The sequence below is a fragment of the Anguilla anguilla genome, chromosome 4, assembly GCF_013347855.1.
Source record: "Anguilla anguilla isolate fAngAng1 chromosome 4, fAngAng1.pri, whole genome shotgun sequence".
NCBI classification, from domain to species: domain Eukaryota; kingdom Metazoa; phylum Chordata; class Actinopteri; order Anguilliformes; family Anguillidae; genus Anguilla; species Anguilla anguilla.
This window is the reverse complement of record NC_049204.1, coordinates 65,439,296-65,464,295: the sequence shown is the minus strand read 5'-3', so window position 1 is coordinate 65,464,295 and position 25,000 is coordinate 65,439,296. Positions and strand designations below refer to the sequence as shown.

The following is a 25,000-nucleotide window of genomic DNA, read 5'->3' as shown; positions in this document are numbered from 1 at the left end:
CAGGCTGTTCATGCCCCAGAAGTCCACGCCCCGCTCAGAGAAGGAGTAGAAGGTGCCCCCCGCCCCCGGCCCCCCCAGCCCCAAAGGGGGAGCCCCTCCCTCCACGTGCACCATCTGGACCTGGTCCCCCTCCTCCAAGCTCCAGCATCGCAGCGTCCCGTCCAGAGACGCCGAAATGATCAGGCCGGACAGAGGGCAGGAGGTCAGGGCGGTCACCACGTCTGGGCAAGGGGGCAGGGGGCAGGGGTGGGGGCAAAAATACAGCGACATGCACCTCTTCACAGAACACTAAATACCACTCAAATTCATATCTGACACTTTCCAGGTCAGTATAATCAAAATGGTGGAGGCTACTTTGGCACAGAGACTACTGCCCTTACACACACATACAATTTAACGGGAGATAAAACCCATGGGTGGCTAATGGCTATACTAAAAGCCAAAGTTAGACACATGGTACATTTAACAGATACCGATTTCGATACTAGCTTGTGCAGAAAATGGCGTAAGGTAAAGGTACATACACTCGCAGGCGTCCTCACCTGTGTGGCTGACGAAGGCTATGAGCAGAGCCCAGTCCGGACCCCACACTCGGATGGACGTGTCTCTCGATGCAGTGACCAGACAATCCAGCAGAGGGCAGTGCACCATGCTTGTGATTTCCCTGATGTACAAAAGTGTCACACAGGCTCTCATGTGACCAGTTCAGCTCAGTTCACATGAGCTGCCTTTCAGCTGCTGACAAAAAAAGAGCTTTTCGCTTTCTCTTCATCATTCAGACTATTTTTGTGACCAAAAATGTTTTGAGAAGTCAGAAAAAAGCAAGCAGGAAGACTGACTTGACAGCATCTTGTTTTCAGCACATTTTCTGTACAGGCCTTAGGATGGAGAGTCTCACATTTAATGTTTAACTCTGGATTACTAAGTGCTCCATCTATGCCAGTGTACTAATAGCTATCTGCTCATAAAATCGTACACACACAGGAGTGCACACAGACACACACACATACACACACACCTGAGGTGGAGGCTCCGCCTCCTCTCCAGCAGCCTCCCCTCCGTCAGGTCGACGAGGGCGACGGCGGTCCCGCACGCCGCGTAGGCCCGGTGATGGCGGCCGGCGGCGGGCGGGGCCAGCGCCAGCAGGGTGAAGACGTCCCGGGGGCCCAGCCCCTCCAGCACCCGCACCTTGCAGAGCAGGTGGTGCAGGCACCACACGCAGACGTTCCCCTCCCCCGCCGTCACCAGCTCCAGCGTCCGCGCGGAGGCCCGGCAGGCCCGCACGTCCGGGGGGTCCGCGGCGCGGGCCAGGGGCCGCAGCTCGCCGTCCAGCAGGGCCAGCCGGGCCCCGGGGCCCCAGCCGGCGACCCGTCCCGCCAGCCCCGTCCCGGTCAGGCCCGCGAAGTCGACGGGGGGGCGGAGGGCGGCGCGCAGACGCCCGTCCTCCGGGCGGTAGGCCCTGGCCACGCCCCCGCCGTGCAGGCTGAGGACGGCCGCCGCCGGGCCCTCGCCGTGGGTCATGTGACGCACGGGGGCGGCGCCGCTGGGGAAGTGCTGCAGGTGCTGCAGGCCGTGCGTGAGGACGCTGGGCCCGACATCACTGCGTTTCACCTGGGGGGGGGGGGGGGGAGAGGAAGAGGGGGAGAGAGAGGGAGAGGGAGAGGGAGAGGGGAGAGATGGAGAATGAGAGAGAGGGAGAGAGAGAAGGAGAGAGAAAGAGAGGGAGAGGGGGAGAGAGTGAGAGAGAGGGAGAGGGGAGAGAGAGAAGGAGAGAGAAAGAGAGAGAGGGGGTGAGAGAGAGAGGGAGGGAGCGAGAAAGAGAGTGAGTGAGAGAGAGAGGGAGTGAGAGATGACATCCACAGTGTGGGGTAATGGTTTAAGAGCTGGGGTATGGCTGTTCGACACGTCACTAAGCTCTCAGATGCACAATAAAAGGTGTTTTTATTGAAATCTATTTTGCTTTGCTTTTCTCAGATGATTTCAATGGTAATTATTATGTGTTTACAAATTATCCACAAATTATGTGTGTTCTCTATGTTAAATCAACTCTGAATATTTATTTCCGATAGAGTGCGATCTCTACTCGACTCACAGAAACTCTGTTAGATTTTAATTAACAAGCCAAATTATATTCACCAGTTTTACAGTGGGCTATCTACAGATTCCAGCACGGGGCTGCTCGGGATGCCGTCGGCGATTCACCTTTTCGCTGCTAGTCTCGTCGTCCGTCCCGTTTTGCTGGTACTCGGTGGACATCCTGGCTGTCTTCTGTTTGAGACCTTCATGGACTGGCAAACGCGTCCTGCTGTGGCACCGTATTCGGTCCAACTAGTATGTCACACTAGATTGTCTAGATGTGTACTACATTTTCAGTTGCATCTAAGGAAGCATAAGGGTGCAGAAGCCACATTTATTCGGTCCTTTGGCAGCGCAACACCGGGCTCATCAGAATCAATGAAGGATTAATCTAATTAATTTAAAAAATCATGAAAAATGCTGCGTATCGAGAGTCGATGAGCAATTGGATGCGTAACTAGCTAACGTTTCCGTTTCAACTCTGTTAGGTAGCCTAGATAGCAAGCAATTGCCTAACTTCGAAATGTATCCACTAGTTAAAAACTATTTTAAAACAGTAGGCCTACGTTACAAACAGAGCAGAATACCTGATATTCCACAACAATGTGAAGTTATGTGCATTGGCATTCGTTGCGTTGGAAATGGCATTCCCTTCTCTCGAAGTACTTCAGCTGCAATCTGCCAAGTTCGAGCGTTTGTAGGTTGCCAGGATACCGGCCGCTATTTAAGAGTGTGCGTCTGGACAATGCAGCTACTAACCTGTGTTTAAATGGAGCTTAAGCCGAGCTGACAACGGCGATAAAAGAAAAATGTGCTAATTTTACTTCTGTCTAAAGCTTTTCATCGTCCCACGGGATTCATTTTTTTAAATAATGGACGGGAAATTATATTCTATGTGTTTCGAGATACGGTGGGTGGAGCAAATCTGGCAGTGCAATAACGGTAGCTGGCTCGGCTATAGCCTTTGCCCATTAGGCTGCCTAAATATTGACCCACCTCTTTACATCGACAACGGACAGAAGCGCCAATAAACATCATAGCGAATGCAATGACGTTTGTTCTTTCCATTGTTTCGAAGGCGATTTTAAGCAAGAACCTACATTTCAGTCCTTAATCTACACATCACGACTATGTAACTGAAAAATACATCTGAAATGTTTTTTCACTGAAATTATCTATCAGGGATCATAATAGTCTATTTGGGAATCAGTGCTCTTTTATTCAAATTGGTTAATTAAAAATGCAAAGCTAAGAAAAACTATTATTATGTTACCTATCATGTTGTCGTGGCTTTTTAAAAAACTGAATTGAATTGCCTTTCATGTGAAAGTTATCTTGAAATCCCACCCTAGAGTTTTCTTTTATTTGTAGAAGAGTTCAAATGATTTCAAGATAGGGGGCTCTCTGAGTTTGCGTCTCCAGCTTTCAAAGACTTCCATCAGCTGGTCCTCCAGGTCTTCAGATTTTCCTAGTAGAGTAGCATTAGAGCATACACGCATTATTCTAAGAGAGCATTTTGACTGCACTTACCAAAATTCATTTTTGATTTAATTGTATATCACTGATTCTGAAGAAGAAAATAAAATAGTACCTGAGTCAGTCACATCAATAGCTGAAGAACTAATTCCCCTGTCTGAGAGAGAAACAGACAGGCACCCAAACATCTGTGCTCTCATTTCTTGCAAACAAAGGACAACAGATCTTCATGAAGAGTATCACGTAAAGCAGGGCAGCCCAACCCTGTTCTTGGAAACCCTGCGTCCTGCAGGGTTTCCATTTCAAATCCTAATTTGGCACACCTGATTCCACTAATGAGCTCAGTGAGATCTCTAGCTGTTGAATGAGGTGAGCTTTGTGAGGGTTGGAATTAAAACCCACAGGATGGTAGATCTCCAGGATCAGGGCTGGGCAACCCTGACATTAATATCTACTGAGTGGGCGCAAACCTGAATGGCTCTCATCTGGAGCTGGAGCACCGTCCTCCATGGCCTCCCCGCTGTCCCCATCCTCTATAACTATGACATCATCATTATGTGTGCTGATGTCATCATTATGTGTGCTGCCTCCGTCTAAGGGACGACGGTGAGAATGTAGGCAAGTTTAGGACGATTCTTATCTTCCAACAGCCAGCATCAAATCACCCAGCAAACAGAAAGAGGAATGCAGGCCCACGGGTTGTGATCATGCAAATCAGGTGTAAGATCTGTCCTATGAGTACCTTAATGGGGTCGATACCTTTATCAGAAGGGTGCAGGTCCGAGGCTTCGATCCAGTGAATTTCCATCCCTGTTGAAAATGTCTGCAGAAGCCCGATGCCCCGACGAACAAATTAGGGTCATTTCCGACAAGTGTCAAATTTTGGTCGGGCTTTACTGTAGTGTGGACAGAATCACTACCCTATTTCCCGAAAGCCATTGTGGGGCCACCTCACTGTGTTTGCGCGTCAGTCGTGCTTGTGGCGAGTTTTTTTCCCCCTAGGAAGGCTTGGGGAAGAGTCATGGATAATTCACGAAAGGCGTGTATTTTTTTTTCCCGAAGGATACATTTGAAAGATTCATGAATAATTCATAGAAACTTTCGTTGATCTTGAGTGTTAATAAAAACAGCTGGCCTTATAAAAAACACGATCGCTGGTCTTTGTGGCGCCTCGAACGCAAACACAGTGTTAATTGGCCGGATCGGACAATTCAGTTCTCAATTCTTAATCCCGCCTCTCCATCCCGTTCCTCAACAAGCGCTCATTTATAATTCACAAATCTTCTCCTACCATCCTAGACAAAAATGGCGTGCAAGTGTGGATCTGACAGAACCAACATGGGCAAACGACCACGCAGTATTGTTTTGATGTTTAAGCGCAGGTATGGCCACGTGCATCTCTCTTGGCGACATTTTCCTCATGATGCTTTCAGTGACGTGACAAGTGACCAGTACAGTGTGAGCACAGGTCGTGAGCTTTATGGTCTGACCATTAACTCTCGTGCAGTTTCTCGTGGGCAAGACGTAGAAAACAAGACGGGTGATTTTATCGTGCAGTATGGACAGTCATCAATATATTTTACTGTTTGAAAGATATGTGTAGCCAAATGAACATGACCATTTTTGAGTAAAATATAAAATAAACTTGATGCAGCAATTACTTTTACATTTTTGTATTTCATTATATATACTCGTATACAAACGTCATGAATTATTCATGAGTCTTTACCCACCATACAAGTGTTCATAAATTATTCATGATGCTGCCAGATCGGTAACACGTGGTGAAGTACTTCACTGTAGTCCAACTCGTGTTACTTGAATACTTTCTCGCTCTATGGAAGTAACGCACAAACGTTACTATTTTACTCAGGTAGCAAAATTCGCTGAGAGCTTTTGCATCCCTCTGGTACTTGATCGGTTTATATTAATTTTAAGGCGAAAAAGACAAAGAAAATAAACTCCACAAAACCCGCAACTGATAAATTACGTTACTATTTTACTCAGGTAGCAAAATTCGCTGAGAGCTTTTGCATCCCTCTGGTACTTGATCGGTTTATATTAATTTTAAGGCGAAAAAGACGAAGAAAATAAACTCCACAAAACCCGCAACTGATAAATTATGGCACATCAGTTTGGCTTTCATTTTGCTGGATATTACACTTCAGGGTTTGGACTGAAACATTTTAATTGAGGTAATGCAAGTCGTGAGCGTTTGTAGGAGTTTCATTTTTCACTCTCTTAAGCAACAGAATACAAACTATAATATCCATTGGTGAGTCTACAGTTATTCATGTTTACGACTGTAACCACAAACAAATGTTGTTTACTGAGTTTTAAGGCTCCTTGGGTGTTCAGTCCTTATCTCAAAGCAGTCCGTAGTGAGTCTGGGGAACTGAAACCACATTTCTTGGGATATTGTGCTTGTGATGCATTCTCAGTCAGCCCATGCAGTCATCAAATAAGAAATCTTTGCATTCATCAGATCAACCCATCTTGCGAAAAAATATATGTGGTGCATCAGCGACCAGAATGCAGGACACTGAAGAGACCTTTTGAGGGGCAGGTGCTCAAAGTGAGACAAGGGCACACCAACCTTGAAAAAACTGTTTTTACGACACCCAGTTATTGTGCACAATATATTTTACCAAAATGAATGAACGAAAATGAAGGACAGCAAGAATTTATTTTATTTTTAATTTTTTAAAAATCAAATCAAAAGGGCACATCAAGCAGTTGGAAAGGGTTTTGCTGGAGAAAGCTATGCTTAGCCGCTTTAGCATCCTTCTCCTCCAGATGTCCAAAAATGGAGCATCGCGTAGTTCTGGCAGGCCACGAGAGTCAAGCGCTCCGGCTGAATCAGCTGATGGCTCAGCTGAGTGACGTTCGCCTATCACAGTACATTCACTAACAGGGCGGTCTACTTAAACAGCCTCCCTCTACTCATTCGGCTGCTCCTCCTGCGTGCAAGCGCTGCACGTTGCTTCGTAAATCCCCTCCACCACCCCAGCTCCATCCCCATGCGTCAAGAATTTGCATTTCTCCATTCCTATGTGTTAAGAATTTGTATTGCTCCATCCCTATGTGTTAAGAAATTGCATTGCTCCATCCCTATGTGTTAAGAACTTGCTTTGCTGCTGGATCTGTTCTGTGTGTACCCCTCTAGGGGGGTTTGGCTGCTGGCCTCCCGGCCTTATCCACGCGGGCTGCTTGGTTGGCGGGAGAGCTCCAGAACAGAGCCATACCGCCAAACATATCTGTATTGCCTTATTGTCAATAAAGTTCTACTTTGAGGACAGTGGTCCTGACAGAATCTGGAGTTCTTGGAATCAAAGTAACATTCGGCAAGTGAGCCATCTCCCCGAGAAGTTAAGTTTGGCTTTAGATCATATGCCTTGTTGTGTTCCTGTCTTCTAGTGTCACAGTCACGTAAACATTTTCTTATAAACCATATCATTTGGATGTAGATTGACACGCCTAAAGATGTCAATCTTTGCTCCTCTCACATGACTCTAGACCAGCTGGTCTGATAAGTGTCAAATATTTGCCATCTACATGGCCAATGTTGCCGAGTGTACACATGTACAGTGTGTGGATGTAGATTTCTCCAAAACGCAAGCAAACAATTCTGAATGCAAAAATATTTGAATATGTAGATACTGTTGCATACAGGATGGTTTACACACTGCAAGATCCACACCCACAAAGTTGACTATTTTATGGACAAGATTGCTTAAATAGTTTCCAGTTTATCAAAAAAAGAACAAGAAGAAAAAAACAATGTTCTGATGCTTTGTGTATTAGTATAGTGTATTACTCTATTAATATCAGTTTAATGAAGATGAAGTCTACATTTTTGGCTAGACTGCAACAGCAGGGCCAGCCTTACAAATGCAAATGTCTGTGACTGAGTGACTGAGTGATGAAGCTACACCATTTGCCAACTGGCCCACAAATACTACTTGAATAAGAAACTTAGTTTTCCCTCTTCTCTTGGTCGATTTCTGAACAATCCCAACCCGACCTAGTTTCAACTGTTTGGCTCACTATGGGAACATAAGCGTCAATACTGTAAAAAACAAAAAAAAAACAGATTTAATCTCTCCTGAGAGTTGGTACAGAACGAGGAAGAGAATGATGCCACAAACCTGCTGCCCAGCATTCTATACAAATTTGCAGTGCCAGTAGATTTGCACACCCATGATTATTAAGGTCCCACAAATGGCATTTATGATTTTGATGTCAGAAATGACGTCACTCTTCTCTCCTCCCCATGCATTTACCATACTCCGCACCCTTTGTGACAACGCTTGTATCGCAGTCATATTTATTTATAAGGGAATCAACGAAAACATTGACATACAGTTTACATATAATAAAATATACCTTACATATGTATATGCCATACAAATGTATAGCTCCTTGTTGCTATGTTTTATGTATTTGTAGTACTAGTGTTTGTTGGGAGACTTCTTGATACTTCTGTAATCCACCTCAACCTACAACCTACTTTGCTTGTGTGTCTCTCTCTCCATCTCCACCCTACTCTGCTTGTGTCTCTCTCTCTCCATCTCCACCCTACTCTGCTTGTGTCTCTCTCTCTCCATCTCCACCCTACTCTGCTTGTGTCTCTCTCTCTCCATCTCAACCCTACTCTGCTTGTGTCTCTCTCTCCATCTCCACCCTACTCTGCTTGTGTCTCTCTCTCTCCATCTCCACCCTACTCTGCTTGTGTGTCTCTCTCTCCATCTCCACCCTACTCTGCTTGTGTCTCTCTCTCTCCATCTCCACCCTACTCTGCTTGTGTCTCTCTTTTTCCATCTCAACCTACTTTGCTTGTGTCTCTCTTTTTCCATCTCAACCTACTTTGCTTGTTTATCTCTTTTTCCATCTCAACCTACTTTGCTTGTGTGTCTCTCTCTCCATCTCCAACCTACTTTGCTTGTTTATCTCTTTTTCCATCTCAACCTACTTTGCTTGTGTCTCTCTCTCTCTCCTTCTCCAACCTACCTTGCTTGTCCGCCTCTTTTTCCATCTCCAACCTACTTTGCTTGTTCGTCTCTTTTTCCATCTCACCCATTTGCAGGTGCCAGTGGTTATTCTTGGTTGGTGTACCCATTTAAGGTTTCCTTCCATACCTGGGAGGAGAACAGTAACCTCACATGTGCAGCAACCGTCGCCAGTTCCTGCTAAGGATTGTTTAGTCGCCTTTTTGGGGAAGGGGGTTCACGTAGTCCAATTTTTGCAGCTTTGTTTTAGTATTTTTCGCTGTGGTTATTTTAAGGCAAGCCCTGGATCTGATGACTCATTGAATGGTTACCCTAGGAGCCTACCCGCTCCAGCACCCACCCCCCCCGCGACCCCGCCCAGAATAGGCAAGTATAGATAATGGATGGATGGATGGATGTTGTGTGGCAGATTGCAAGATTATAACACCGGCAAAGGCAAGGAATTAATTTTTATCAGCTACCGCAAGATGAGCGTGAGGTTCTGTTTACAGCTGGAACAGCAGTTGCCCTGCCGCTCCTTCTGAACAGATTGAAGTGGAATTTACCTTTAAGGATGAGCAACAAACAGATAGTGACAGATATTTATTTTTATTGTGGTTATACCAAATATTTTTGATTAATTCACACATAGTGCTTTCAATGAAATTAGTAGTGTAAAATAATAATGGCAAACAACGGCGAGCAATGGTAAAACATATTCACCTACAGGTTAACAATATGACATAGGCCTATATAAGTTAATTTATATGAAAACATTAACTTAAAATATATTTCATAATTATTTACTGTTGCTGGATGTTACGTGCCCTCAAACGTGTCTGCTTTCAGTACTTCCTCTTACAATAGAACATTCTAAAATATCTATGCTTAGATTTTCTAGGATAATAATTGCAAAGACTTTTTTCAAAAGAAACACAATGAAAAAAGGAAGATGTTGAAAATCATAACAAAATTATTCTCATTTTTTCTCTGCAAATATTCTTGTCCAAATCAACTTCTAACAATAATGATTCAGAAATGCAGGCATCTGCAAAATAAAATATAAAAGCCAAATAATACAGCTGATTAACCTGCCAACACACTTGGGTTGATGCATTTTCATAGCAACAACAACAACAATATTACTAATTATTATAATAAAAGTTAATTATATGATTTATGATACATATATGAATGAAGGAGTAATATGAACATAAGTTCATAAGTATAGACAATCCACAGAATATAGACATCAAGCTACCCAAATATATTATATTATAAAAACAGAAAACACCGGCAATTACCAACAGTTACCTGTAAAAGTAACATGCATTAGACTGATTTTAAATAGGATGATCTATAAAAGCCTCGTTACTACAAAGGACATTTTAAAGGAGAGTCACCAAATGAGAAAAAGGAAATTCTGAAGAGGGTTTCAGAAGATGAGTTGATTAAGATCACAGATTAAAATGGCGTGTACACCTTCTTGCCCTTCCTCATTGTGCTTGCAGGCGTGAGTCCGTCGTCCATCAATTCCTCATTCGTTCGCGTCGTCTTCTTGCATTAATTCTGCCTTGTGCTGGTTCCATCACTGCTCGTCTTCTGTCCTCGTTTTCAAAAGTGTTATAAAATTCAAGAAGGCCAGGTTCTTTGCCTTGGACCATAGCTATGTCGGTGTTGTAAAAGTTGACATTGACTATTTTTTCCCCATTTGAATCGGTGAATATTATCTGCCTTCCATGCTGAATCCTTCTGACAATATATTGTTGCCATTCACGGCACAATTTTTCTTCCCACAATTCTGCATCAGAGGCATAAAAGACCAGGTTTGCCAATGAACCATTTTGTTTGCGATTCCCATAGATAACATCTGGATTTTCCTGGAGAAATCTAGGTCTTGAATCTGGAATACTTGGAATCAAAGTAGCATCCGGCAAGCGAGCCATCTCCCAGAGAAGTTAAGTTTGGCTTTAGATCATATGCCTTGTTGTGTTCCTGTCTTCTAGTGTCACAGTCACGTAAACATTTTCTTGTAAACCATATCATTTGAATGTAGATAGACACGCCTAACATGTCAATCTTTGCTCCTCCCACATGACTCCTGACCAACTGGTCTGATAAGTGCCAACTATTAACCATCTATATGGCGAACGTTGCCAAATGTACACATGTACAGTGTGTGGATGTAGACTTCTGAAATCGCAAGCAAACAATTCTGTATGTTGAATATGTAGATACTGTTGCATCCAGGATGGTTTACACACTGCAAGGTCCACATGTTCATAACATGAACAAATATCATAATGGCTGACAATTTCCAACATTGCTTTTGTATTATTCATTTAAATGTAACTAAAAATGACTATTTTATGGACACGATTGCTTAGTTTCTCAAAAAGAGAAAAAAAGAATAAGAAAAAAACAATGTTCTGATGCTTTGTGTATTAATATAGTGTATTACTGTATTAATATCAGCTTAACGAAGATGAAGTCTACATAAAAAAACTTGCTAGTTAAAGGTAAAAAAAAACTTACAGTAATTTACAAGTTGTACCACAGGACTTTGACAACCGCAGTGTTTTTTTACTTCTTATCTTGTTATCTTGCTATATGTGCTGTGCACTAAGAGGGTTCTGTAATTTTGTTGTCTTGAACAATGACAATAAAGCTCTATGTATATATCCGGGTCTCACTGGAAGAATCCTACACATGGCTTAATGTGTCCAATGCCCCTGTCACTGTGCCAGGGGTGCTGGATGCTTATTTGGACAAGAGAGTACAGTGCCCCAACTGGCCCACAAATACTACTTAGAAACTCAGAAACTTAGTTGTTCCTCTTCTCTTGGTCGATTTCTGAACGATCCCAACCTAGTTTCAACTGTTTGGCTCACTGTGGGAACATAGGCATTAATACTGTAAGAAAACAACAAGAAAAAAAAAAAAAGAAGCAGACTGAATCTCCCCTGAGAGTTGGCACACAAACCTCTATAGGTAAATCAGTCTATTGTTATATGCTATAGGCGTACTCTTCTTCCAGAACGAGGAAGAGAATGATGCCACAAACCTGCTGCCCAGCATTCTGTACAAATATACAGTGCCAGTTGATGTGCACGCCCATGATGATTAAGGTCCCACAAATGGCATTTATGATTTTGATGTCAGAAATGACGTCACTCTTCTCTCCTCCCCATGCATTTACCATACTCAGCACACTTAGTGACAACGCTTGTATCGCAGTCATAATTTAATTATTTATTTATAAGGGAATCAATGAAAACATTGACATGTAGTTTACATATAATAAAATGTACCTTACGTGTGTATATGCCGTACAAATGTATAGCTCCTTGTGGCTATATTTCAGGTATTTGTAGTACTAGTGTTTGTTGGGAGACTTCTTGATACTTCTATAATTGGGTTCACATGATGATGAATCCATATTTTCCACTGGCACAAGGATACCTTTTGTGCATGGTTAAATTTGAACAATACAATTGAATGAAGAAAACTAGTCTTAGTTTGTATGTGTCGTCTTCTTGCATTCATTCTGCTTGTTCCATCACTGTTTGTCTTCTGTCCTCGTTTTCAAAAGTGTTATAAAATTCAAGAAGGTTAGCTTCTGTGCCTTGGACCAAAGTTGTCTTGGTGTGGTAAAAGTTGACATTGACTTTTTTTCCCCCATTTGGTTTGGTGAAGTTTATCTGCCTTCCATACTGAATCCTTCTGACAGTAAATTGGTCCCATTCACGGCACAGTTTTTCTTCCCACAATTCTGCATCAGAGGCATAAAAGATCAGGTTTGTCATTAAACCACTTTCTTTGCGATCCCTATAGAAAACATCTGGGTTTTGCTTGAGAAAGCTATGCTTAGCCACTTTAGCATCCTTCTTCTTCAGATGTCCAAAACGTGGAGTTCTTGGAATCAAAGTAACATTCGACAAGTGAGCCATCTCCCCGAGAAGTTAAGTTTGGATTTAGATCATATGCCTTGTTGTGTCTTCTAATGTCACAGTCACGTAAACATTTTCTTATAAACCATATCATTTAAATGTAGATTGACATGCCTAACAATCTCTGCTCCTCTCACATGACTCCAGACCAACTGGTCTGATCAGTGGAAAATACTTGCCATCTACATGGCCAATGTTGCCAAGTGTACACATGTACAGTGTGTGGATGTAGATTTCTCCAAAACGCAAGCAAACAATTCTGAATGCAAGAATATTTGAATATGTAGATACTGTTGCATACAGGATGGTTTACACACTGCAAGATCCACATCCACAAAGTTGACTATTATATGGACACGATTGCTTAAATAGTTTCCAGTTTATCAAAAAAGAAAAAGAAGAAAAAAACAATGTTCTGATGCTTTGTGTATTAGTATAGTGTATTACTCTATTAATATCAGTTTAATGAAGATGAAGTCTACATTTTTGGCTGAACCACAACAGCGGGGCCAGCCCTACAAACGCAAATGTATGTGACTGAGTGATGAAGTTACGCCATTGGTCGGCCGAGTTATGAAGTTACACCATTGGTCGGCCAGTCCAGCCATATACTAGGTTTTGACCTGGTCTTGTTTTTAACTTGCTAGTTACAGTTTAAAAAACAATTTATGGTAAATTACAAGTTGTACCACGGGACATTGACAGCCACAGTGGTTTATGGCCTTGGTTTAGTGTCTCATTGGAAGAATCTTACACATGGTTTAGTGTCTCATTGGAAGAATCTTACACATGGTTTAGTGTCTCATTGGAAGAATCTTACACATGGTTTAGTGTCTCATTGGAAGAATCTTACACATGGTTTAGTGTCTCATTGGAAGAATCTTACACATGGTTTAGTGTCTCATTGGAAGAATCTTACACATGGTTTAGTGTATCCAGTGCCTCCCATCACTGTGCCAGGGGTGCTGGATGCTTATTTGGACAAGAGAGTACAGTGCCCCAACTGGCCCACAAATACTACTTAGAAACTCAGAAACTTAGTTGTTTCTCTTCTCTTGGTCGATTTCTGAACGATCCCAACCTAGTTTCAACTGTTTGGCTCACTTTGGGAACATAGGCATTAATACTGTAAGAAAATAACAAGAAAAAAAAACAAAGAAGCAGACTGAATCTCCCCTGAGAGTTGGCACACAAACCTCTATTGGTAAATCAGTCTATTGTTATATGCTATAGGCGTACTCTTCTTCCAGAACGAGGAAGAGAATGATGCCACAAACCTGCTGCCCAGCATTCTGTACAAATTTGCAGTGCCAGTTGATGTGCACGCCCATGATGATTAAGGTCCCACTAATGGCATTTATGATTTTGATGTCAGAAATGACGTCACTCTTCTCTCCTCCCCATGCATTTACCATACTCAGCACACTTAGTGACAACGCTTGTATCGCAGTCATAATTTAATTATTTATTTATAAGGGAATCAATGAAAACATTGACATGTAGTTTACATATAATAAAATATACCTTACGTGTGTATATGCCATACAAATGTATAGCACCTTGTGGCTATGTTTTATGTATTTGTAGTACTAGTGTTTGTTGGGAGACTTCTTGATACTTCTGTAATTGGGTTCACATGATGATGAATCCATATTTTCCACTGGCACAAGGATACCTTTTGTGCATGGTTAAATTTGAACAATACAATTGAATGAAGAAAACTAGTCTTAGTTTGTATGTGTCGTCTTCTTGCATTCATTCTGCTTGTTCCATCACTGTTTGTCTTCTGTCCTCGTTTTCAAAAGTGTTATAAAATTCAAGAAGGTTAGCTTCTGTGCCTTGGACCAAAGTTGTCTTGGTGTGGTAAAAGTTGACATTGACTTTTTTTCCCCATTTGGATTGGTGAAGTTTATCTGCCTTCCATACTGAATCCTTCTGACAGTAAATTGGTCCCATTCACGGCACAGTTTTTCTTCCCACAATTCTGCATCAGAGGCATAAAAGATCAGGTTTGGCATTGAACCATTTTGTTTGCGATTTCCATAGATAACATCTGGGTTTTGCTTGAGAAGTGCATTCGTAGAATCTGGAATATTTGGAATCAAATTGATATTCGGCAAGTGAGCCATCTCCCCAAGACGTTTGTCGCGGTTGTGCCTCTGTCCTTCTCGTTCTGTCTCTGTGTTTTCTGCGTCTTCTCCCTTTCTCTCTATATCTCTTTTCTCCCTCTCTCTGGTTTCTATCTTTTCGTGTTCTTCTCCCTTGCACCTGTAGATGTTGCCTTGTCCTGCCCTGTCATCACCTGCATTGCCTCCACCTGTGTTATCAATCAATATGAATTCATATAGCATATTTCATGCAGTGGCTGTAGCCCAATGTGCTGCACATGACTGAAAGACAATGCAACAAAAACAAAAGTAAGCAAACAGAAGTGAGCAAAGGCACAAACAAGCAAAACAACAATTAAAATAATAAAATAACAATAGATGAATAAAACAACAAATGACGAGGCACCTTAAGTAAAAGCCAGGCTAAAAAGATATGTCTTAAGGTTTCTTTTAAAATGTCCACTGAGGAGTCCCTCAGATCCTTAGGCAGACTGTTCCAGAGGCTAGGGCCACTGTGGCTAAAAGCTGTTTCCCCGTGCGTTTTTGCTGAAATCCTTGGGACGACTAGGAGGCCAGCTGCAGAGGATCTGAGGGACCTGCTAGGTACATATCTAGTGCCAGGCCATTCAGTGATTTAAAAACTAGTAAGAAAATCTTAAAATCAGTTCTAAAACTGAAAGGCAACCAATGCAATGACTTCAAAATAGGTGTTATATGTGCTCTCTGTCTGGTCTTCGTCAGTACTCGAGCTGCTGTGTTCTGAACAAGCTGTAGGTGGCCAACAGCTTTTTTTTTTTTTAGGTACACCAGACAAGAGAGCATTGCAATAGTCAAGCCTAGAGGTTATGAAAGCATGCATTAGTTTTTCTGTGTCAGCCTGAGAGAGAAACGCCACCCGGTCAGCCAGACCTCCAGCCAGTCAGCCGGCTGGTCCTTGGCCTACCTCATTCGTGAGGTCTCGGCTGGCCATTTTTCTGGCTGGCCCGGTCCGCTGGGGTCCCGCCGGTCCCGTCCGTGGTAGTAAAAGGGTTCTCCTGCAGTTTAACAAGTGTTTTTTTAAAGTTTGATAAAAGTTTGATACGTTTGATGAAACGCCGGTCCTCTGTGGATAGTTTGAATGTGTCTCTCAGCATCAGAAATTGCACGAAGATATTTCTGTAAAGAGACAAAAACAAAGGCCGTTCCAGGCCTGCCACTACTTTACATTTGCTCCCCTACTTTGCTTGTGTCTCTCTCTCTCCATCTCCAACCTACTTTGCTTGTCTCTCTCTCCATCTCCAACCTACTTTGCTTGTCTCTCTCTCTCCATCTCAACCTACTTTGCTTGTTTATCTCTTTTTCCATCTTACCCATTTGCAGGTGCCAGTGGTTATTCTTGATTGGTGTACCTATTTAAGTTTTCCTTCCATACCTGGGAGAAGAACAGTAACCTCACCTGTGCAGCAACCGTCGCCAGTTCCTGCTAAGGATTGTTTTGTCGCCTTTTTGGGGAAGAGGATCACGTAATCCAATTTTTGCGGCTTTGTTTTTGTATTTTTTGCTGTGCTTATTTTAAGGCAAGCCCTGGATCTGATGACCCATTGAATGGTTACCCTAGGAGCCTACCGGCTCCAGCACCGCCCCCCCCCCCCCCCCCCACCCCCCCGCGACCCTGCCCAGAATCGGCAGGTATAGATAATGGATGGATGGATGGATGTTGTGTGGCAGATTGCAAGATTATAACACCGGCGAAGGCAAGGAATTAATTTTTATCAGCTACCGCAAGATGACCGTGAGGTTCTGTTTACAGCTGAAACAGCAGTTGCCCTGCCGCTCCTTCCGAACAGTTTGAAGTGGAATTTACCTTTAAGGATGAGCAACAAACAGATAGTGACAGATATTTATTTTTATTGTGGTTATACCAAATATTTTTGATTCATTCACACATAGTGCTTTCAATGAAATTAGTAGTGTAAAATAATAATGGCAAACAATGGTGAGCAATGGTAAAACATATTCACCTACAGATTAACAATATGACATAAGCCTATTTTATATGAAAACATCAAGTTAAAATATGTTTCACAATTATTTACTATTGCTGGATGTTACATGCCCTCAAACATGTCTGCTTTCAGTACTTCCTCTTACAATAGAACATTCTAAAATATCTATGCTTAGATTTTCTAGGATAATAATTGCAAAGACTTTTTTCAAAAGAAACACAATGAAAAAAGGAAGATGTTGAAAATCATAACAAAATTATTCCCATTTTTTCTCTGCAAATATTCTTGTCCAAATCACCTTCTAACAATAATGATTCAGAAATGCAGGCATCTGCAAAATAAAATATAAAAGCCAAATAATACAGCTGATTAACCTGCCAACACACTTGGGTTGATGCATTTTCATAGCAACAACAACAACAATATTACTAATAATTATAATAAAAATGTAATTAAGTGTATGATTTGTGATACATATATGAATGAAGGAGTAATATGAACATAAGTTCATAAGTATAGACAATCCACAGAATATAGAAATCAAGCTACCCAAACCTATTATATTATAAAAACAGAAAACACCGGCACTTACCAACAGTTACCTGTAAGATTAACATGCATTAGACTGATTTTAAATAGGATGATCTATAAAAGCCTCGTTACTACAAAGGACATTTTAAAGGAGAGTCACCAAATGAGAAAAAGGAAATTCTGAAGAGGGTTTCAGAAGATGAGTTGATTAAGATCACAGATTCCCCAACTTAAAAAGTTCCAGTTAAAATGACGTGTACACCTTCTTGCCCTTCCTCATTGTGCTTGCAAGCGTGAGTCCGTCGTCCATCAATTCCTCATTCGTTCGTGTCGTCTTCTTGCCTTCATTCTGCTGGTTCCATCACTGCTCGTCTTCTGTCCTCGTTTTCAAAAGTGTTATAAAATTCAAGAAGGTTAGCTTCTGTGCCTTGGACCAAAATCATGCCGGTTTCGTGAAAGTTGATATTGACTATTTTATTTATTTTTGACCCATTTGCTTTGGTGAAGTTTAACTGCCTTCCATTGTTAAGCACTGTGACAGTAAAGTGCTGCCATTCACTGCATATTCTTTCTTTCCACCCTTTTGCGTCAGAGGCATAAAAGATCAGGTTTGTCATTAAACCCGTTTTTTTCCGATCCCCATAGAAAACATCTGGGTTTTGCCTGAGAAAATCGTGCCTAGCCTCTTCAGCATCCATGTCCTGCAGATGTCCAAAATCTGGAGTTCTTGGAATCAAAGTAACATTCAGCAAGCGAGCCATGTCCCTGAGAAGTTAAGTTTGGATTTAGATCATATGCCTTGTTGTGTTCCTGTCTTCTAGTGTCACAGTCACGTAAACATTTTCTTATAAACCATATCATTTGAATGTAGATTGACACGCCTAACATGTCAATGTTTGCTCCTCTCACATGACTCTAGACCGGCTGGTCTGATAAGTGGCAAATATTTGCCATCTACATGGCCAATGTTGCCAACGTTGCCAAGTGTACAGTGTGTGGATGTAGATTTCTCCAAAACGCAAGCAAACAATTCTGACTGCAAGAGTATTTGAATATGTAGATACTGTTGCATACAGGATGGTTTACACACTGCAAGATCCACACCCACAAAGTTGACTATTTTATGGACACGATTGCTTAAATAGTTTCCAGTTTATCAAAAAAAGAACAAGAAGAAAAAAACGATGTTCTGATGCTTTGTGTATTAGTATAGTGTATTACTCTATTAATATCAGTTTAATGAAGATGAAGTCTACATTTTTGGCTGGACCGCAACAGCGAGGCCAGCCCTACAAACGCAAATCTGAATGACTGAGTGACTGAGTGATGAAGTTACGCCATTTTCCAACTGGCCCACAAATACTACTTGAATAAGAAACTTAGTTTTCCCCCTTCTCTTGGTCGATTTCTGAACAATCCCAACCCAACCTAGTTTCAACTATTTGGCTCACTATGGGAACATAAGCGTCAATACTGTAAAAAAAAAAAAAGATTTAATCTCTCCTGAGAGTTGGTACAGAACGAGGAAGAGAATGATGCCATAAACCTGCTGCCCAGCATTCTGTACAAATTAGCAGTGCCAGTTGATGTGCACGCCCATGATGATTAAGGTCCCACAAATGGTATTTATGATTTTGATATCAGAAATGACGTCACTCTTCTCTCCTCCCCGTGCATTTACCATACTCCGCACACTTAGTGACAACGCTTGTATCGCAGTCATAATTTTATTATTTATTTATAAGGACATCAACGAAAACATTGACGTATAGTTTACATATAATAAAATATACCTTACGTGTGTATATGCCATAAAAATGTATAGCTCCTTATGGCTATATTTCAGGTATTTGTAGTACTAGTGTTTGTTGGGAGACTTCTTGATTCTTCTGTAATTGGGTTCACGTGATGATGAATCCATATTTTCCACTGGCACAAGGATGCCTTTTGTGCATGGTTAAATTTGAACAATACAAAGAATGAATAAAACTAGTTTCAGTTTCACTTGCTTTCATTCGGCATATACTCATGCTGTACAAATTCTGTTATGTAAAGGCAGCTTCTGTGACCAGTATGCAGGACACTGAAGGGACCTTTTGAGGGGCAGGTGCTCAAAGAGCTTTACAAGACCCAGTTATTGTACACAATATATTTTACCAAAATGGATGAATGAAAATGAAGGACAGCAAGAATAAAGTTTTTTTTTTCTTCAACTTTTATCATATCAAAAGAGCACATCAAGCAGTTTGGACAAAAGGTTCAGGTGCTCAGTCACCCAGAGTGTGTCTGTGCCTGCCGGTATGAACTGTTCTTTGACAGCAATAACTGTTACTAACAATTCCATCAAAATTTAGTGCAATGGTGTTATTCACCTCTCACAGATCATGGTTTCATTAGGATAATTCACTCGTTTTTCATAAAAAATACATGTTCAAACTCTTTTTTCTGTATATTGGAGAAACCTAGATATAAAATACACTAGTTGTATATAACATTTAATTTTAAATTTGTTTTACATTTTTAAACTTTTTTTTTCATGGGGTTGCTAAATAGAGATGAGACACCTCTTCTGGTCAGGGTCAAATTGACCCGTTCACTTAAAATCAAGCCAAATGAGTCATAAGGATTTTTATTGAAAGTAATCTTTATTTGTGCAATGTTTAGAATGTTTAGAGCCAGAAATGAACAAAAAAGAACAAGAGATGAGCAATATGAACGAGGCATGTGTGTGTGTGCGTGTGTATCTGTGTATCTACACAGCACATGAGGGACAAGTCGTCACGGTATGCTTTGTGCAAATGAATTTTGCACGTCACACATGTCATGCTCATCTTGATGTCATGCAGACCTGGCACCTTTTCCACTTCCTTCTTCCCCCAGCAGCAACCTAGAAAGATGAGGGAGATGATTACTATGTCTTTTTGCTGAACCCGATCCCCTGACACGCACACATGCACGCGCGCGCACACACACACACACACACACACACACACACACACACACTTACCTCAGGCATTGGTGTACTAGGTGCAGCCCTCTCCTGGATCTCCCTCACTGTGGCTGCAGTGGCTGGGGTCCTTGTGCTGCCTCCATTGTATATGCGGTACCACAAGTGCCTTCCCCAGCTTCTCGTAGAAGATGCCCCTCTTGTACAGCTTTGACACATTCCACTCAGGAAAAATCTCTGTCCAGATGATGAACGCATTGTAGGCCGATACATCAATTATGTTATAAAAGATGCCTAAAGGCCAGCGCGCAGTCATTCGCTTGGTGCTGTAGGAACCCGTTACTTTGTCCAAGTTGTTCCACCCCCCCCCTTCGGTGGCATTGTAATCTAGGATCATGCTTGGTTTCTGGTCCTCTCTGGTGCTGATTTCGGCATTTTTATGGAGAGTGCTCATGAGACACTAGGGCTGTGGTGTCTGTGAAGACGAACATGGACAATTGAAGGGCCCTATACTTGATCACCAACAGTTCGGCATATCACTTTACAGGTGAGGTAGGGATAATGGATAATAAGGAGAAAGAGTGTTTGTATGTATGTGTGTATTTGTGTGTGTTAGATTGGGGTGAAATGTGTGTGTGTGAGTGTGTATCGGCATGTATTACTATCTTTGTGAGAACCAAATGTCCCCACAAAGATAGAAGGATGAGGAAAATTACGCAAGGTGGGGACCTTTTGCTGGTCCCCACAAGTTCAAGAGGCTGTTTTAGGGTTAGGACTTAGGGTTAGGCATGTATTGGTTGGGGTTAGGGTTAGGGTTAGAGGTTACGGAATGAATGTAAGTCAATGGGAAGTCCTCACAAGTATAGCAATACAAACATGTGTATGTGTGTGTCTGTGTGTGCATGTATGCGTGCGGGTGTGTGTGTGTGTGATTGGGGTGAAATACGGTGGGAGGGAGTAGGAAATACCTTATGTCTCACATCTGCAAAGAAAGAAATGGTCTAAATTTGACACTTCTGACCCCTTTTAGCCTCCACTTTCACTGTCGGGTCAAATGGACCCGAACAGTATCTCTGTGATATAAACATGCAGGGGGGGTTTGCAAATACATGAAATGAACCTTTTTCGTTTCAAATGTTGATTACACTAATTAAGGCCAGTAGAAGAAGTTTCATACTGAAAAAATACTTTTAAATATTTTTCCTAGATTTTCAAACTTTAAAAAGGCAAACTTTTGTCTTCATCAGTTACGCTCCTCTTGATCAGCATTATAAAGTGCACAAAACCTACTGAAGTACTGGGGCGCTGCCATTTTCCATACCAAGAAAATGCACCCATACCTTGTTCAGGACAACCAGGACCCTGTACAGCCGTTTTTTTCTTCACTACGACCTTACCAACTTAGAGAATCGCTTTGAACCTCTAGTATAACACCAACATGTAATAGTTCGTATTTACTGTGCTTATTTACAGGATTAAGTCGTTTGTATTAACACAACACAATGATTGTTTAGTTTGCGCTGCTTCCACCAGTCGATTGCCAAACGAACACATTAGACTAAACGAATTTATCTACACACGGTACACTGTACTGCGTGTTTTGCCTTTTAACCAGAAACCACGCTTATTAAAAAAAAAAAAAAAAAAAAAAAAAAAAAAAAAAAAAAAAACATGACTAAGCTACGCGCAGCAACACGGGCAACGTGGAAGTTTTCCTTTCACCACTTCATTGCCGGTCTGTCTCACGTCACTCTGTTACTTACTTTCAACCGCATTTCATAGAGAGCATACAGGGCACATGACCCACGTGATCAGAATATGTAACCACCGTAAAGCCGGGCACCCACCGCACGCGTATCGGCCGCGAGCGCACTACGCGCGTATTACGCGCGTAACTGAAGCGTAGTTGAAGTACTGTTATTACAACGGCAGCGGGCGACGTCGTCTCCACCAGATGCGAACGCGTCGCGTACCGGCTGCGAAGGTCGCGCGACACAAGCGAACTGAAGCGTAGTTTTTCGCTTCAGTTCTATTTTTTCGGCTTGTCGCGCGTCACGATGGCCTGTTTATACACAGAAATATGCTCTAAAATGCTAGGTATACATGCTCTGATTTATATTTCATCCTTATATTACTGGGGGTGTGTCCCTAGTTACCTCCCAGATATTTTATAAGCACCAAAAAAAAAATACAAGCCTTTTCGTTTTGTAAAAATAAATAAATAAATAAATGGAACCTGGGGAAAAGGCAAACTTAGTTTCGCTGTCTTATTTTGCGGAGGGGGTGGGGTAAATTTGAAAATACACCACAGAAAGACGTAGCCTATCGCACTTGTACTTCAAAGCTTCCGGTGTTCATGGCGTTGTGGTGTTCATATCTCTTCAAGATTAAACTGTTACTGTCTTTTTCATGATTAGCTGATTTTACTAAATATGATCCTATAAATGTTTTGACGTGAATGACAAGACAACACGGGAATTCCCAATGGTTGATTACGGATTATTTATTATTATTATGATCATTACATATTCTTCATGAAATTGTCACGCTTGTTAACCAAGCAAATAAATTAATACAGTTTGAGATTGATTGTTATGCAGGCTACGTTGCGATTTAAGTTTATGGTAATTCTTGAAAGCGTTTACTTTCTCACGTATTTACGAGTTAACGAAATATTACCAAATTAACAAACTGAAAAAGGTCTCTCACCAAAGTATTCACTTAACCCATAATCAACAGTCCTGAACAAACATGAAATACACGATGTAAGCCCACTGCAGACTGCGAGAGCTACTAGGAATATATAGCTTTTACGCAAGCCTTTGCGCGACACAAACGGAACCAGTGGAGACACCCTACGCGTCGCGCCGTGCTGCTTCGCCCTGCTGTTTACGCGACGCATACGCGACGCGTGCGGTGGGTGCCCGGCGTAAGGAAAAAGGAAACGGACCCTCTTTTCTCTCTCCCTCGCGCTTGATTAAAACCCTATCTACTGTAAATATTGCCGTTGGCGATTCATGCTCGGCTACTGTTGACATAACTGCACCCCCCAACAAGAAGTTAAATTATTTTGGAGCGAAACAAATAAACATTCGTCGAGTCAACGAAAACTCTTGAATTGCAAATGTACTTCTAAAGTTAAGTTGTGTTTCTTTCGACGTGGAATGGAGCCCCTATTTCGTTTAACGTGCCAGTTCATGGAAAGTCAATATGCAATTGCACCGCTGACCAAAGGGAACGAAAAACAACACCGAAGCCAGTTCTCGCACAGTGGGACAGGGTCCGGAGCATCCGATTTTTCTAAACGCCTCAAACGTGTGCGTGGTCTGTTTCTATCTCGCGGGATTGTTGTCTGGGACAAAGTAGCAATTACTCCAGTATCGGGCATTGCGGGAATGCGTTTGATGTCTGTTCTTCTTCTTGTCTCCCTCCATTTGCTCCGCCCTCCGGGGTAAGTTCTTGCCTGTGATCAAGGAACATTCAAACGTGCTGCCGCGAGATGCTTTAACTGCGGTAAGCGGTCCGGCGTTCACGTCTCGCAACGGTCATTTGGGGTTTTAAGAATGGGAAGTAAACTATTCCAAGACAGGATGTGCAATCTGTTTTGAACAACCCCTTTGCGGAGTGGGCTGCGGGGGAGGTGTAGAATTGAGACGCCTCTCCAATTTGGGATTGTAGAAGAAGAACGCTCGGCCAGAAGTGATTCTGCTTAATTTTTTCAGGTAAGCTTACTGTTTTTGTCGTATATTTCTGTCATTTTTTCCGAAATGCTTCATGCTCCCCAGTACCGGTGAGTTCCTCTCCTTGACGTCTTCAAGATGTTATGTAAAGTCATGCAGATCATCATTTCAGATAACTGGCCACACAATGTCGGAACATTACTCCTCAGCACAGCCAAGGAGGAAAAACGTCCACAGACGGACAAAGTAGAAGCTAGAAGCGCGTGTTTAAGTGAGGCACGCGCACACACTTTCTAAACGCTGTATTTGGTCCATCGCGAGCCACGTCTGTATACAATGAGTGACGTTACCGGGCTACATGAAAGCAAGGGAAAGTTTTCACTGCGCCGTAGAGGGTTTATGCGTAATAATAATTTTTTTTAACGTAGTGTTTTTTACGTTGCGTTTTTACGTCCGGTGCTATTGTTGCACATTAATAATAGCCTACAATAAAATAACTTATTTGTAAACATTGGTAAAAAATGACTGCATTTTCCTTGCTCTGGCCTAATATGCTTCAACATTGGCATTGTGACCTACAGAATCGAAAATACCTGTCTATGCAGAACTTGGCGGTTCAAGTCGTTTTGCCCAAATTAAGATTTTGCCTAGCACAAATATTCTTATGTAGGTACAGAGACTGAACTGACACTTGCAGTGCGTAGCAGTTAGAGCCCTTTCAGGACTTAAACATGTTAGCAGACCTCACAACAGATTGTTTCCACTGAGTGCATTGACCTGCTTCAAGGAAAACCTGGGCTGGCTCAACCTGCTTTGCTCTGGAAGTGCTGTTTGACATCCCCCAGGGATCACAGTGGTTATATTTAAATGGACAGAATATGTACCCCCCTTGGGGACCCCTCCTGGTGCTGCTGGCTGCGTGGGCGGCTGGAGAGGCCCCGTCGACCCCCCCGACCCCCCCGCTCAGCTCCAACGAGGTCCTGAAGTTCCAGGAGGCGGAACGCACGGAGGAGCAGGTCAGTGACTCCGCCCGCAGTCAGCTGCGTCTGCAAGGCGCTCATTCTCCCCGTTAGTCGTGCTGGGTGCCCCACACGTGCACTGACCCACAACGGCGCCTCCTTTTCTGGGCCCCGGGGGCACTTTCCGTAAACTCCACAGCCACACGGGACGTTGAACCATTTGTGTGTGTGTGTGTGTGTGTGTGTGTGTGTTGAAAACCTCAGGGTTTTAAATCGATCACATTTTAATTTCTTCTTCTT

The 25,000-nt window shown here is 42.4% G+C and overlaps 2 protein-coding genes and 1 long non-coding RNA gene across 5 annotated transcripts in view; 1 reads left to right on the top strand and 2 right to left on the bottom strand.

Moving 5' to 3' along the window:
• The window catches only part of wdr97 (WD repeat domain 97), a 14,141-nt gene extending 10,947 nt beyond the window's left edge, over positions 1-3,194 (bottom strand). Inside the window, exons 1-5 of the mRNA XM_035414681.1 lie at positions 2,664-3,194; positions 2,203-2,379; positions 1,037-1,611; positions 543-664; positions 1-221 (exon numbers count right to left, since the gene is read on the bottom strand). The exon at positions 1-221 is cut by the window's left edge and continues 273 nt beyond it. Of these exons, the coding sequence (XP_035270572.1) occupies positions 1-221; positions 543-664; positions 1,037-1,611; positions 2,203-2,256 (972 nt within the window). The 5' untranslated portion in view covers positions 2,257-2,379; positions 2,664-3,194. The remainder of the gene's footprint in view (positions 222-542; positions 665-1,036; positions 1,612-2,202; positions 2,380-2,663) is intronic.
• Positions 3,195-3,417: 223 nt separating this feature from the next.
• LOC118224582 lies at positions 3,418-3,825 on the bottom strand. The gene is made up of 2 exons (XR_004764673.1): positions 3,668-3,825; positions 3,418-3,544 (listed from the first exon to the last, which is right to left on the bottom strand). It is a non-coding gene; the product is annotated as an uncharacterized LOC118224582 (long non-coding RNA).
• A 19,193-nt stretch (positions 3,826-23,018) lies between these two features.
• si:ch211-221n20.8 (neurogenic locus notch homolog protein 1) overlaps positions 23,019-25,000 on the top strand; it is a 13,433-nt gene continuing 11,451 nt past the window's right edge. For all 3 annotated transcript variants that reach the window (XM_035414045.1, XM_035414044.1, XM_035414042.1), the window contains exons 1-2: positions 23,019-23,783; positions 24,617-24,757. In XM_035414045.1, the coding sequence (XP_035269936.1) occupies positions 24,620-24,757 (138 nt within the window). In that variant the 5' untranslated portion in view covers positions 23,019-23,783; positions 24,617-24,619. The remainder of the gene's footprint in view (positions 23,784-24,616; positions 24,758-25,000) is intronic.